This window comes from Cynocephalus volans, chromosome 1 (genome assembly GCF_027409185.1).
Source record: "Cynocephalus volans isolate mCynVol1 chromosome 1, mCynVol1.pri, whole genome shotgun sequence".
In the NCBI taxonomy this organism is placed as follows: Eukaryota; Metazoa; Chordata; class Mammalia; order Dermoptera; family Cynocephalidae; genus Cynocephalus; species Cynocephalus volans.
In genome coordinates, this window is record NC_084460.1 from 118975099 (window position 1) to 118987507 (window position 12409).

At 38.7% G+C, this 12409-nt stretch overlaps 2 protein-coding genes and 1 pseudogene across 3 annotated transcripts in view; 2 read left to right on the top strand and 1 right to left on the bottom strand.

Moving 5' to 3' along the window:
- The window catches only part of PIGX (phosphatidylinositol glycan anchor biosynthesis class X), a 23089-nt gene extending 19603 nt beyond the window's left edge, over positions 1–3486 (bottom strand). Inside the window, exons 1-2 of the mRNA XM_063107666.1 lie at positions 3033–3486; positions 560–623 (exon numbers count right to left, since the gene is read on the bottom strand). Coding sequence (XP_062963736.1) covers positions 560–623; positions 3033–3486 — 518 coding nt within the window. The remainder of the gene's footprint in view (positions 1–559; positions 624–3032) is intronic.
- Positions 3429–8995, top strand: CEP19 (centrosomal protein 19). Of its 2 annotated transcripts, none has more exons than XM_063113160.1 (3): positions 3429–3753; positions 6620–6821; positions 7550–8995. In XM_063113160.1, the coding sequence occupies exons 2-3, from the start codon at positions 6692–6694 to the stop codon at positions 7909–7911; spliced, it is 492 nt and encodes a 163-aa protein (XP_062969230.1). In that variant the 5' UTR covers positions 3429–3753; positions 6620–6691; the 3' UTR covers positions 7912–8995. The 2 variants fall into 2 exon arrangements, with proteins under 2 accessions (XP_062969230.1, XP_062969240.1); XM_063113170.1 differs by having other exon boundaries at positions 6623–6821.
- On the top strand, positions 8532–12144 carry LOC134385957 (glycine cleavage system H protein, mitochondrial-like; annotated as a pseudogene).
- Positions 12145–12409: the final 265 nt, after the last annotated feature.

Here is a 12409-nt window from a genome sequence, read left to right on the forward strand (position 1 = left end):
TGCTTTTTACCAGTCTTTTAAAGATCGCCAATACTCACACACACACAAAAAAATTCATCTTTGGAAGATAATTTCTTTTTTTGAAAACAGCTTGGTCATTTGGAACCAACTCTCTAGTAAGAAAGAAATAGTGATTTAGAGTGGCATATCATGGTACTTGAGAACATGGCTTTGAAGTATAATAGTACTACATTTGAGTCAGAGCTCTATTACCCTAATTTCTATCAAATTATTTAAATTCTCAGCCCTAGTTCTCTCATCTGAAAAACAAGAAAAATATCTATCTCACAGCCATTGTAAACATTAAATAAAATATTGGAATATACAGCTGCTGGCTATATATAATATATACATAGTAAGTAATAGTTTTCTTTTCTCCACTCAGTTATTTTAATCATTACTTCAAAGTGTGAACCTCATATGACAAATCTGTCATTGACAGACTTTAAGAAAGCAAGTAACTGTTCAGTTTATCCATGTTTCAACTAACATTTTTTTTTGCTCTAATTTATTTTAATGTAAATAATTTTATGTAAGTAGAAATCAATGGGCAACTTACCTGTGGAAACCATCTTTCAAAACTTCTTGCCTCAAAATAATTTCAGAACAAGTGGCCCTTATGCCTAGAAGAACCAAAAGATTTTTTGTTTTGTTTTGTTTTTTAAAAAAAGTACTCAATGAAAAATTTAAGAAATTTGAGCTACAGATAAATCTATTTCCAGTATAGCATAGAGGTTAAGAACATTGACTATGAAGTTAGATTGTCTGATTTCCAATCCTAGTCTGTCACTTGATAGCTGTGTGACTTTGAGCACGATTGTTTAATCTCTCTGCTAGTTGTCCTACGGACTTAATATATGTAGAAGCACTTAGAACAGAGCCTACCACATAGTAGGTAAGAATTCGTTAGTAATATTACTTTATTCAGGTGATCCCAGGACATGAAAAAGGAGCAGAATGGCTTAAGATCCAGGAGATCTCTGTTTTAATCCTAGCTCACTGAAACTGTTTATAAGATATATGCTGGCAACTTCTGTATTCTAACATCTATACTTACAAAACTGGGAAGATAGTATGCCTTGTGCAGATGTTGGGAGGGTCGAGAAAACAAAACAAAACAAAACTGGAGGCACTTAAAGGTTCAAAGCGTTCCTTTATAAACAAAATAACCAAAAATCTCACTATACTGACTCCCTGCAGAATTCAGACATTAAAACTATTACTCAATGTAAGCATCATAAAACTAAAAATTCAGTTACTATTGACCACCAACTCTGCCAGGCACCTTGCAATGAAACTTTGCCCCATTTCAAAAGCTGGAAGTGTGTTGGAAGAATGTTAAAACAAACACCCAGAAAACCATACATTATTGAATGTCTGAATCCATTAGATGTATTCCTGAAAAGATGATTTAAGAAAAGTGATGTGAATGTGAAATCATTTGAAAGAAGGAAAAAAGAACAGAAAAAATTACATTTGTTTGGTAACAGCTAAATGTCAGATCCTCAAATTGGGGTATACATGTGTGTTTTCTTTTAACTTTCACAACCCAGCAAAATATGCTGAGAAAATTATTGCCATTTGCATGCAGGAGGACACTCTAACTTATAAAGGGTTACTATCTGGCTCTGGGTCATACAACCAAGTAAGTGACTGATTAGAAGCAAGGTTTGCCTGACTTTTAATGCCTAAGTTATTTCCACTATCCTAGCTATTTAAAGAAATCTTATTTGCTTTGGAGAAGCATATAAGCTTTCCCCAAATAAACAAATACCATATGTATCTCTTGTACAAATTCAGATATCTCTTCGTCATGTTTAATTTTAATGGGGGTGTGGTGGGGAGTAAGGGTTAATATCTACCTATAAATTAAATTAGAAGAAAAAAGTCATATTAATAGGCTTAAATTCTATTGGGATGTACACTGCATAGTAGTAAATCATTCATCTTGGGATGGTAGAAAGGCTAACTTACAACAGTATAACAAATACTATTTTATTTATGATTTTTAAGGCAAAAGCACCATTTCCAAAACGAATTTGTTGCATCTGAATTCACCTTCAAGATTTTTCCTCTTAAATATTACTTTATTTGGTTATGATGGCCTGAATTCGCTCTGGAAATTGACCTTTAAATTATAAAATGCCAGTGGTGGAAGAGTCTTTAGAGATCATCACTCCAGTTAAAAATTTTTCTGGCCTCACAAACCTTCTTCAAATAAATTTGGAAACCTAATACGTAAACACCCCAAAGCAGACTGCAATTATTGGCCGATACTAACCACTCTTAACATCCTCATTTTACAGATAGAAAAACTCCCCTGGTTCGTGCTGATTTTCCTTCCCCTACCAAACGTTATAATTTTATTGTAATTACTCCTGCACGTGTCCGTCTTCCTTACTACACTGCAAGCTCCATGAGGGTCGGGGCCGTGTTTGACTCAGGGCTAGCTCCACAGCACTTTGCACAGCAGTGCGGCCCACGAACTTGGGCCCAAGGAAATGAATCAACTCGCTTACCCAGCCCGGAGTCATAAAGAAACCCCAGCCCAATCTAGTCTATTATCAAAGCTGTTTGTAACATAAAACTAGTCATTTTCCCCGAGTATCTATACTGTATTCTGTTTTGGGATTCTCACACCTCACAGGGAGCTGAGGCCTTGCTCGCCCCTTGGTGGTCAGAAGTTTCATGCACCCCAACAGCATCCCAAATGTTTCACTGGCTGTACTTCCTTTTCAGTACCTTTTCAGTAGTAGTACGGGCCAATCCCCCCTTGGAACGATAAAGCCTGACTCCCCAGGGACCCAGGATCGGCCTCAGAGCAAGGAGCACAGGAGGGCAATGGGGAGAAGAAAAGCACGCGGCCTTTGTTTCTAACCTCCTCCAGCTCACCCTACCGTTCTAGGGTCCCACGCTGGGTATCCCAAGCACCTTTGCAAACCGCGGGGCAGAGAGCACCCGGGGGTCGACTGCTCCCCATCCCTAGCCCCCAAATCCCGCCCGCACTCCCACAGCCCCGCCCCTCCTTTTACCAGCGTCGGAGGGGGCGGCTGTGAAGGCCCCGGCTGGCGTGCAGATGTGCCAAGTCACCAGCCAGAGGAGCAGCCAGGCTACCGCCCGGACAGCCACAACCAGGGCAGCCAGGACACCGGAGGGCCGAAGCCCGAGAGGGGCGCGCGGGAACGAAACGCGGACCGAGGAAGGAGCCTGCACACGCCTCAGGCTGCTCCTGCTGCGCGCTGCCACGGACTTAGTGACCGCGACGGAGGGCTTCGGTCTGCGGTTCCGCAGCTCCCCTGCTCCGCGCAGCCCCGACCCCCAGAATTTCAGGCGCCGCGTGAGGCAGCTGTCTAAGGGTTCTGGGTTAGCTCCCTTAGCCGCGCCGGCGGGGGCGGGGCGAGAAGCGGCGCAAGCGCCGTGACGTGCCCCGGCCTGTTGCTGTGGGAACTGCTCCGAGGGCCCCGGGTCGGACCCTGAACCCGGCATGCATTGAGAGCCTGCTAGCCGCGCTCTGTGCCAGCCTCCATCTCCGCTTCCAAGTGTTTGCGGGTTTGGGCCTCCTGCCGGGGAGTCCACCTCACGGTCAAGTCGCTGGGCTGTGGCTATCGCCTCTTCCTGCGGCACCAGGCTCCGCCCGCCTCAAAGTCGACTTAAGTGCTCCTCTGTGCACTCCTGTTTGGAGGAAACACCCTCCTCACGGCGGTGTGCACGTTGGCCTGCAGGAGAAGATGCACTTTCTGGACTTCTCCCAGGGTAAGAAAGTCAGCCTTGAGCCAGTGGGGACATGAGGAGGGATAAGATCACCTACCCATTGGGGAAATCCATACCTCATTAGCTGCTGTGGGAGGTACTTAGCAAGATTATGGCAGTCACTGATCCCTGGGGAGAAAGTATTCATGTCCAGGAAGAACATTTAGGTAAATGTGCCGTATGTTTTCCTGAACTGAATGGAACTGTAAGCAGGCCTAGAGAGCGTCCAGTGCAGATGGGAAGAGAACAGAGGGCTCCGGGACACCGTCTCAAAGAGGAAAGGGAGTGTGTCAAAATATACTATCTAAAACTGAAGATATTTTTGCCTCCTAACTTGAACCCTTTTGAGTTCCCACATTAAACTCTCTGGTAAAGGTGAAGTGACCATACTGGTACCAAGTAATCCCAGCTTCTTGGTCACAACTCATTGGACCAAAAGTGTTCTTCTGACCCAATCTGGGCCAATCATATTCTCTCTCCCTCAAAATCAAACCCAGGTATACTAAGAGAATGAACTATTTAGTAATAAATAACTAATCTCCAAAATAATGTGTTGTCGAGGTACATATCAGATCTAGAGTGTTTTGTCTTCCTTCTGGCTACTTGCTCTTAGGATCTAGTCAGGCATTCAAACAGCCGTAAGACACTTTGAATAAAATTTGAGACATATGAACTAGACTAATTTGCCTTTGTGATTCACTAAACCAAAAGTTTTGGTCTATTATTTTATTGATGAGAAAATTATTCCACTTCAGCTCAACTGAGCGCTTGGAAGTAGGTAGCTCCTATACAAGGCAAGTTGGGGCAGGACTTCATCTCCCATGAGTAGAAGGTTCAGGTTCAGAGTGAATAGTACTACTAAATGTACTGATGTAGAAAACGGTTACTGATTGTCACCCAAAAGAATAAGTTTTAGATTATATTGTAGGTTTTTTTATGGAATGAATAAATTAATTTTCATCTAAAAAATAAGGAAATAAAACTGAAGATAGCAGTCTAAGCATGTTATTAAGAAATATAGAAATAAATTTTGGAAGAACTGCCTTAAAAAAATTGAAACCGGTTGCCTATGAAGATGGTAGGGAAAAGGGCATTAGTTCTTTGTTATAAGCCTCATAGAATTATTTTACATTCCAGAGTTCAAACATTACTTAAGTAAAAATGAAAGTTAAATTTTAAAAAGAGTCTGTAGGCAAAAAACTACATTATCGAGTATCAACTGCGTACATCATTCATGAGTGCAGCCATTTTCTTGAATGTGGCGTTTATATTGTGCTCAGTAAGATCTCCTAGGAACTTTACTAACTTCAAATTTTAGGCAGGTGAACTGAGAGTAGTATTTATAAAAAGAAAAAGAAAAAGAAGGGAAAAGAAAAGGAAGGAGTGCAGTGGGATCATTGCATCAGATCACAGGCAGAACACAGTGATTTGAAAAAGCAGTTCTTTATATATGATTAATTTCCTAAGAGTAAAACTGCTTGTGTCCAGTAGTAAGGGATAAATAATATAGATTATTGGTATTATACTACATCTCTAAGGCAAAACACTTGGCGGTCATATAAAAAAATGCATTTTCATAAAATATTTGTGTGACAGGATAATTACATAAGTTATTAAATTTCAAAGTCAGGAAATAGTATGGATGATATAAAAAACATACTATTGTTTAAATAAATAAAACTACATGCCTAGGAAAAAGACTGGAAGTAATCAAGGATTTTTATGTCTTCCCCCTCCCTCACCACCAGTTTTCTACAATGAACTTTTATAATCACTGTTAAGTATTTTTAAAAATTATCTTCCTATCGTGATTCTCCAACAGATCTGAGTTTACGAAGATAGCATTGCCCTATGCCACTTTACCTGAAGGTTTCTGAACATTTGCAAATCTTCCTGAGGATGTCATTGCCATATCTAAAGCAGTCCCTATAATTAAGTGATTTTTGGCATCGAGGGAGGGGAAGGGAAGAAAGAATAGGAAGTATTAACTTGCATGTAGCTGCATTTCTTGTAACTGGTAAAAGATCATATAGTGAGACAAATAAGCTAAATTAAAAGCCATGTAAACATCACTGTCTTGCATATGTAGAGATTGATTGTACGTCAGGTCTACCTTTTTGGTCAGGCTTCTGAACTCTAAATACGAGGGAACTTCAAAAAGTTCATGGAAAGATTTGTATTGTCTTCTAATTCTATTTTTCCACAAACTTTTAGAAGTATCCGCATACTTAGATGATGTATAGGGGCTGTGTCTTATATTAATACATAGCATTAGATAAGTATATATGGAATGCTTACTACGTTCCAGGTATTGTGCTGAGATAATGTGTTGAATAATGGATATGCTACTGCCCTCATGGAGCATATAAAATAGAAAGGTAGATATATGATTAAATAAGTAATTATAAAAAACTCAATGAGTAAAATAATTGGAAAAGTACAAGGAAGACAGATCTGATCTAATGAGCCTGTCAGAAAAAAATGTTTAAGTTTAAAAAAAGTCATAGTACCTTGGCATAGGGAGGGCTTGATAAATAGAAAAGACCCTGTAGATCAGTTCTTGGGCTGACTCAGGAGTTCATATACAGTCTTTGGTAAGAGTGCAGTACACAAAGAGATCCAAACTGAATTGCATTTCCAGGGTCACATATGAACAAAGCTACATCTTTAAATGAACCAGAGAATCTTAGAGATCCAAAAGACTGAGGCTAAACCAGGGCCAAACTGAACTTTCAGGGCAGCCCTACAAGTATTGAGCTTTACAGGCTAAGTATGTGTTTCTAGAACTACATTACAGCCAGATCTGCTGGAGAGGAAGGGTAAGGGGAGTGAGATTTATTCAATACCTTGTTGTTGTTTTTCCCTTTAGCAGAAGGAAGTCATTATGCAACTAACACATTTTCATCAGATTTCCTCTGATTTACCTTAAGTATATGTCGGAATGATGTGCACTGCCAAGAAATGTGGAATTAGGTTCCAGCCTCCAGCTATTATCTTAATCTATGAGAATGAAATCAAGGGAAAAAATCGCCAGCGCATCATGCCAGTCCGAAACTTTTCAAAGTTTTCAGGTACTTCATGTTTTATCTTGCCTCCTATTTTAGATATTCTCTAAGTCACTTAATAAGAACAAATTGATGCATCTTAGTTGCTCTGGGGAAAAAAAGAACAACTTGAGTTTTGTGCAATGGAGTGACATGGGCTTCAGAATTAGACCTAGGTTCAAATTAGGGCTTTATCAGAGTCTAGATGTGTGACACTTACTGTCAGTGAGCTAGGAAATAGTCAATACAGTTTCCTAATCTGTACAAGGGAATTGATAATTTTTTTTCAGTTTGTTAATTGATAATTTAATCCTTTCAGGATTGTTTGAGTGGGTAAAATGAGATAGCATTATTCAATAATATTAATTCCCTTCTCTCCCTCCAAATGTTTTTTATTTGTAGTCTTGATATTTTATTAGTACCACTATTGCTATTTTTGCTATAATACCACTTTTTCTTCTCAGACATTTTCTCCAGTTGAAAGTATTTAGCATGCCCACAAAATGATTTTAAATTAAGGAAGTCAAAAATACACTCCTCCTTCCCCCACCATATTCAGAGCTCAATATAAAAGAATAGTTCTGCAAAATAATTCATTCCAGTAAAGCCACTTAGCTGCTTGGCTATAGTGGAGATAGTGCTTTCAAGGTGCTAAGTTTTTTGTTCTTCTTTGGCCCTTGCAGTAGTTTGTGGTGCATCAATTGTTTGTGGTGTGTATGATGTATGTGGTATATAGTTTTTTTCCTCTCTCCTAGATTGCACCAGAGCTGCTGGACAATTAAAGAATAATCCACGACATAAGACTTACCTGGAACAAGTATCCCTGAAGCAGCTAGAGAAATTATTCAGTTTTTTACGAGGTTACTTGAGGGGACAGAGTTTAGCAGAAACGATGGAACAAATTCAACGGGAAACAACCATTGATCCTGAGGAAGACATGAACAAACTAGATGACAAAGATCTTGCCAAAAGGAAGAGCATCATGGATGAACTTTTTGAGAAAAATCAGAAGAAGAAGGATGACCCAAATTTTGTTTATGACATTGAGGTTGAGTTCCCACAAGATGAACAACTGCAGTCCTGTGGCTGGGACACAGAGTCGCCTGATGAATTCTGATACTGAATACTCAAAAAATTTATTGGGCTAGCAGAATATCCATGTTTATACAAAGAACATAGATTGGTTCTAGAAGAAGCTGTAAAGAACACTAAATGTATATGTTGGGTCATAATTGGGTTGACCGTGTTATTTTTCAAAACCAGGATATGTAGGTACATGAGGAACGTAGAAATCTGCCTTTAAGGAGCTTGTAATCTAATTGGAAGATAAGTCAAAACCTTGTGAAAAGCTAATTAACAGTAGTAGGAAGCAAAAGGAATAGAGCCAGATGCCTGATAAGGGCTAAAGAAAGTCAGATCGTGGTAGGGTAGAATAGTCAGGGAAAACTTTGTCCTTTAGTGGAGAGAGAGGACTTTGCCTGGCCCTTGAAATGGTAGTATTTGGATAGAAGCTTGTATAGGATTCCAGATGAGAGCAACTGGAAAAAAGGGGAAGGGCGGTGGTAAAGAGACAAGAAATAGAAATTTTTATTTTAGGAACAGTGAGCAAATTAAAGTTTGACAAGATTGGAGAGCATATATGGTTATCAGGGAATTATCCTATATGCATTATGTCTTTATATGTATTTAACTGTTTTATATGTATTTAACTCTGGAGTAGAAGAGTACCCCTGTACAATGCCCTGCAGCTGCAAGGGGATGTCATTGATGGACAGCAGTGGAGTTCTGCCCATTTGGTATCAGGAAATATATACTAAAGACATTCTGAAACCCTTAACCTCTTCTCATAAATGAAAGATTTGTTTGTTGAATGGGAAATCCATCCATAATAAATGAACAATAGGCACTGCCAGTTTAGGCCTAGTCATGACTTTGGATCTACAAAGAGAGGATCTTTGTTTAACAAAGTTATCTGTGTACAGATACATTTATTCCTACCAGAGTACTATTTAATTGGTAGAAATTCTATTTTGTACAAGGAAATTAGTATTCATCAAATAAAGCTGTAAAAATAGTTACTCATATTTATACCTGTCCATCCCTACTCTGTTCACCGTTAAATGCCCCATTTGAGGGGTCATTCTTGTAGTGATATCACCAGGGTCTTAAGATAGTCACATTTCATATGTATATTTTCCAAAAGTAGCAAAAGAATTTTTAGAATTAGAGACCCATCCATATCTACATAGTATTCCACTTATTCCATTGTATAGATATAGGTAATTTATTTTAAAAGTTTAACTTGGGTAGTTTTCTCCTTCCATTATTACAAACAATACTACAACAAATAACCTTGCACATTCTCTGTTTTGCACATATGCAAGGATATCTGTAGGATAAATGCCTAAAGGGGAATTTCTGGGTAAATTTAATAGATATCTAAGTTTTAATAGATATTAAGTTGTCCTCCGTAGAGTTTTGATGTACTCATTCATTCAGTGTATGTACTTAATGAGCACCTACTACATTCTCAGCCTGTACGATTCTAGGGTTTGGGGATATAGCAATATACACAATAAAATCCTTGCCTTTACAGGGTTTACAGTCTGGTTAGAGAGGAGAGACAGTAAACATAAATGCATAGAATAATGTCAGATGATAAGTGCTCTGAAGAAAAAACAGGGCAAAAGACAAGTGATGGAGAGGGTGGGAGCCACTATTTTAGGTAGGATGATCAGAGAAGGCCTCACTGAAGAGGTGATGTTTTAGCAACGGCCTGAGTGCATATCAGGATTATTGAGGAAAGGTAAGTGCATAGGCTCTGAGGCTGGAGTGTGATTGCTTGGTATATTTGAGGAAGAGCAGGAGGCCAATTTGGCTAACACAGATTGAGCAAGAGAGAAATGGTAGGAGATGAGGTTGGAGTGTATTTTACCAGATCATAGTACTTACCATGAAGGTTGTACCAACTTAAACTATCAGCAATGCGTGAGAGTACTCGTTTCCACTATATACTTATCAATGGAGAGAGTTATCTAACTTGTTCAGTTTTGCCAGTTTTATAATTTAAAAGTGGCATGTCATAGTCTCAATTGCATTTCTCCTATTTTGAGTGGGACTATCTTCAGACATTTAAGAGCCATTTTTTTGTGAAATAACTTATGTCCTTTGCTCATTTTTCTATTGGCTTGTTGGTCTTTTCCTATAGATTTATGAAAGTTTTTTGTTAAGGAAATTAGTCTTGGTCTATGATATGATTTGCAAATATTTCCACCTTGTCTTTTTTTTTTTTTTTTTTTTGCTTTATGTATGATATTTTTTCCAGGCAGAATTTTAAAAATGTGTTTAAATTGACCAATATTTTTCTCTACCCCTCTGCACTTTTATGTGGACGGGCATTCTTCGCTCAAAGATTGTTTTAAAAATTTTTTTTCTATATACAAATTTATTTCGGTATAAGATGTGAGATGTGAATCCAACTTTATTTTTTTCCAGATGACCATCAAGTTGTCCTCACACCACTATCTATTGAATTACTTATCATACCCCATTGATTTGAAATGTCACCTTTGTCATATACTAAATTCCAATATGTATCAAAATAGTTATCTTTTGATGATGTTAATGTCATCTGCAGCACTCTTCCCAGTTGATGTTTTTTGATATTTATTGAGTACATCTCATCTGTCTGCTAAATTAAGATACGAAATAGATCATAACTTTTGCCTTGGAGGGTTACATAGTTTAGCCAAAGCAACAAAATTAACATATATGTAGAGGTACTAATTATAACTAGAGCAAAAGGGAGAGGTCATATGAGTTGAGCAGTTTTTTTTTCTCCATGTGTCCAAAGTTAATTCCTCTACTGAATTTTTAAAAATTTTTTCAGAGTTGGGCCGGCCCGTGGCTCACTCGGGAGAGTGCGGTGCTGATAACACCAAGGCCCCGGGTTCGGATCCCATATACAGATGGCCGGTTCACTCACTGGCTGAGCGTGGTGCTCACAACACCAAATCAAGGGTTAAGATCCCCTTACCGGTCATCTTTAAAAAAAAAAAAAAAAAAAAATTTTTCAGAGTAAAAGTAATACATTCTCATTATTTTAAAATGTTAAACAAATACCAGAGTGTAAAAGTTAAATGAGAAAATTCTCCCTTTACCTTCTTCCCCCAATTCCTACTCTGCAGAGAAATTGGTTTCCCTGGATGGATCTGGATCCCTTCTCTTGTGACCTAGCTTCATCAATCATTCTTTCTCTGTCCCCTTCTCTCTCATTTTCAGCTTCATTCTCTTTGCAGGCTTATTCTGTGCAGTCTGTAAACATATAAGTATGCAAGACTCTTCCATATTAAAACAAAGAAACACTTGACTTCACCTTGAGTCTCTCTTTACCTACTACTGTATCTAACCAAATTTTAGTTCATCTAGATATTAGATAAATCTATAAACACACACTCTCTCTCTCTCTCTGACAGATCTGGCTCCAGTCCAGTTCTAGAGACACATGCTCAGCCTGTGAAGTTCAATACTTCTAGGGCTGCCTTGAAAGTTCAGTATAGCCTTGGGTTAGACTCAGCCCATTGGATCCCAAAGATTCTCTTGTTCTTTGAAGGACGTAGGTTTGTTCACATGTAAGGCTGGGAATGCAATTCAGTTTGGACCTCTTGGTGTACTGCACTTTTACCAAAGACTGTATATGAATCCAAGTCAGCCCAAGAACTGACCTAAAGGGTCTTTTCTATTTATCAATTAAGAAAGTATGAATCAAACACCCTCTATGTCAGTACTAGGAATTTTTCTAATCTTGAACATTTGTCCTGGGCAACCCTTGGCACCCCTGCAAACAGGGCGCTGACAGTGGCACTGAGGGTGCAGGCAGCAGCCTGCAGCCTGCCAGCAGCCTCAGCCCACCTTGCCCTGCCTACAGCGGCCCTGGTGGCTGAGAGTAGGCATCATTCTAACACTCCACACGGTACCCACTCTGCTCTCGGTTATGTTCATAGACTAATATAGGATAACAATAGAAAATGGTATTAGAGCAGTGGGAATGAGCAATTTTGCAAAGGAAGCTTTTGGAAATGTTTACTGTAGCCCGCCTGAAGTTGAGACAAAATTGAACAAACATGGGGGTTTGGTGCTTTGGAAAGTGTGAAAGCTGCTAGTGAACTCTCTTCTCTGTCAGGAGAAATAACTGAAATTAAAGAAGCTCTTGCAGAAAATTCAATTTGTCAACAAATCTTGTTATGAAGATGGTTGGCTGATCAAGACAACACTGAGTAACCCTTCAAAACCAGAAGAACTAATGAGTGAAGAAGCTTATGAGAAATACCTAAAATCTGTTGAGGAGTGAAAATTGAACCCTTAAATAAACTAGTTTGAAATAACTTAAAAAAAGAAATTTGTCCTGAGAGGTTTCCCAGATCTGTCTCCCCTGTACTTTCCCAATTATTTTACTCATCAAGTTTTTTTGTAATTATTGAATCACCTATCTAATATTTTGACAAAATTAGTAGTGGGTGAAAACTGAAGAAAGGCCATTGTATTTGGCAACTAGATCTTTGCTAATATTCAAGAATGAAGCGTGAAGGGAGTGATTAGGATAGAAATTGCAAAAT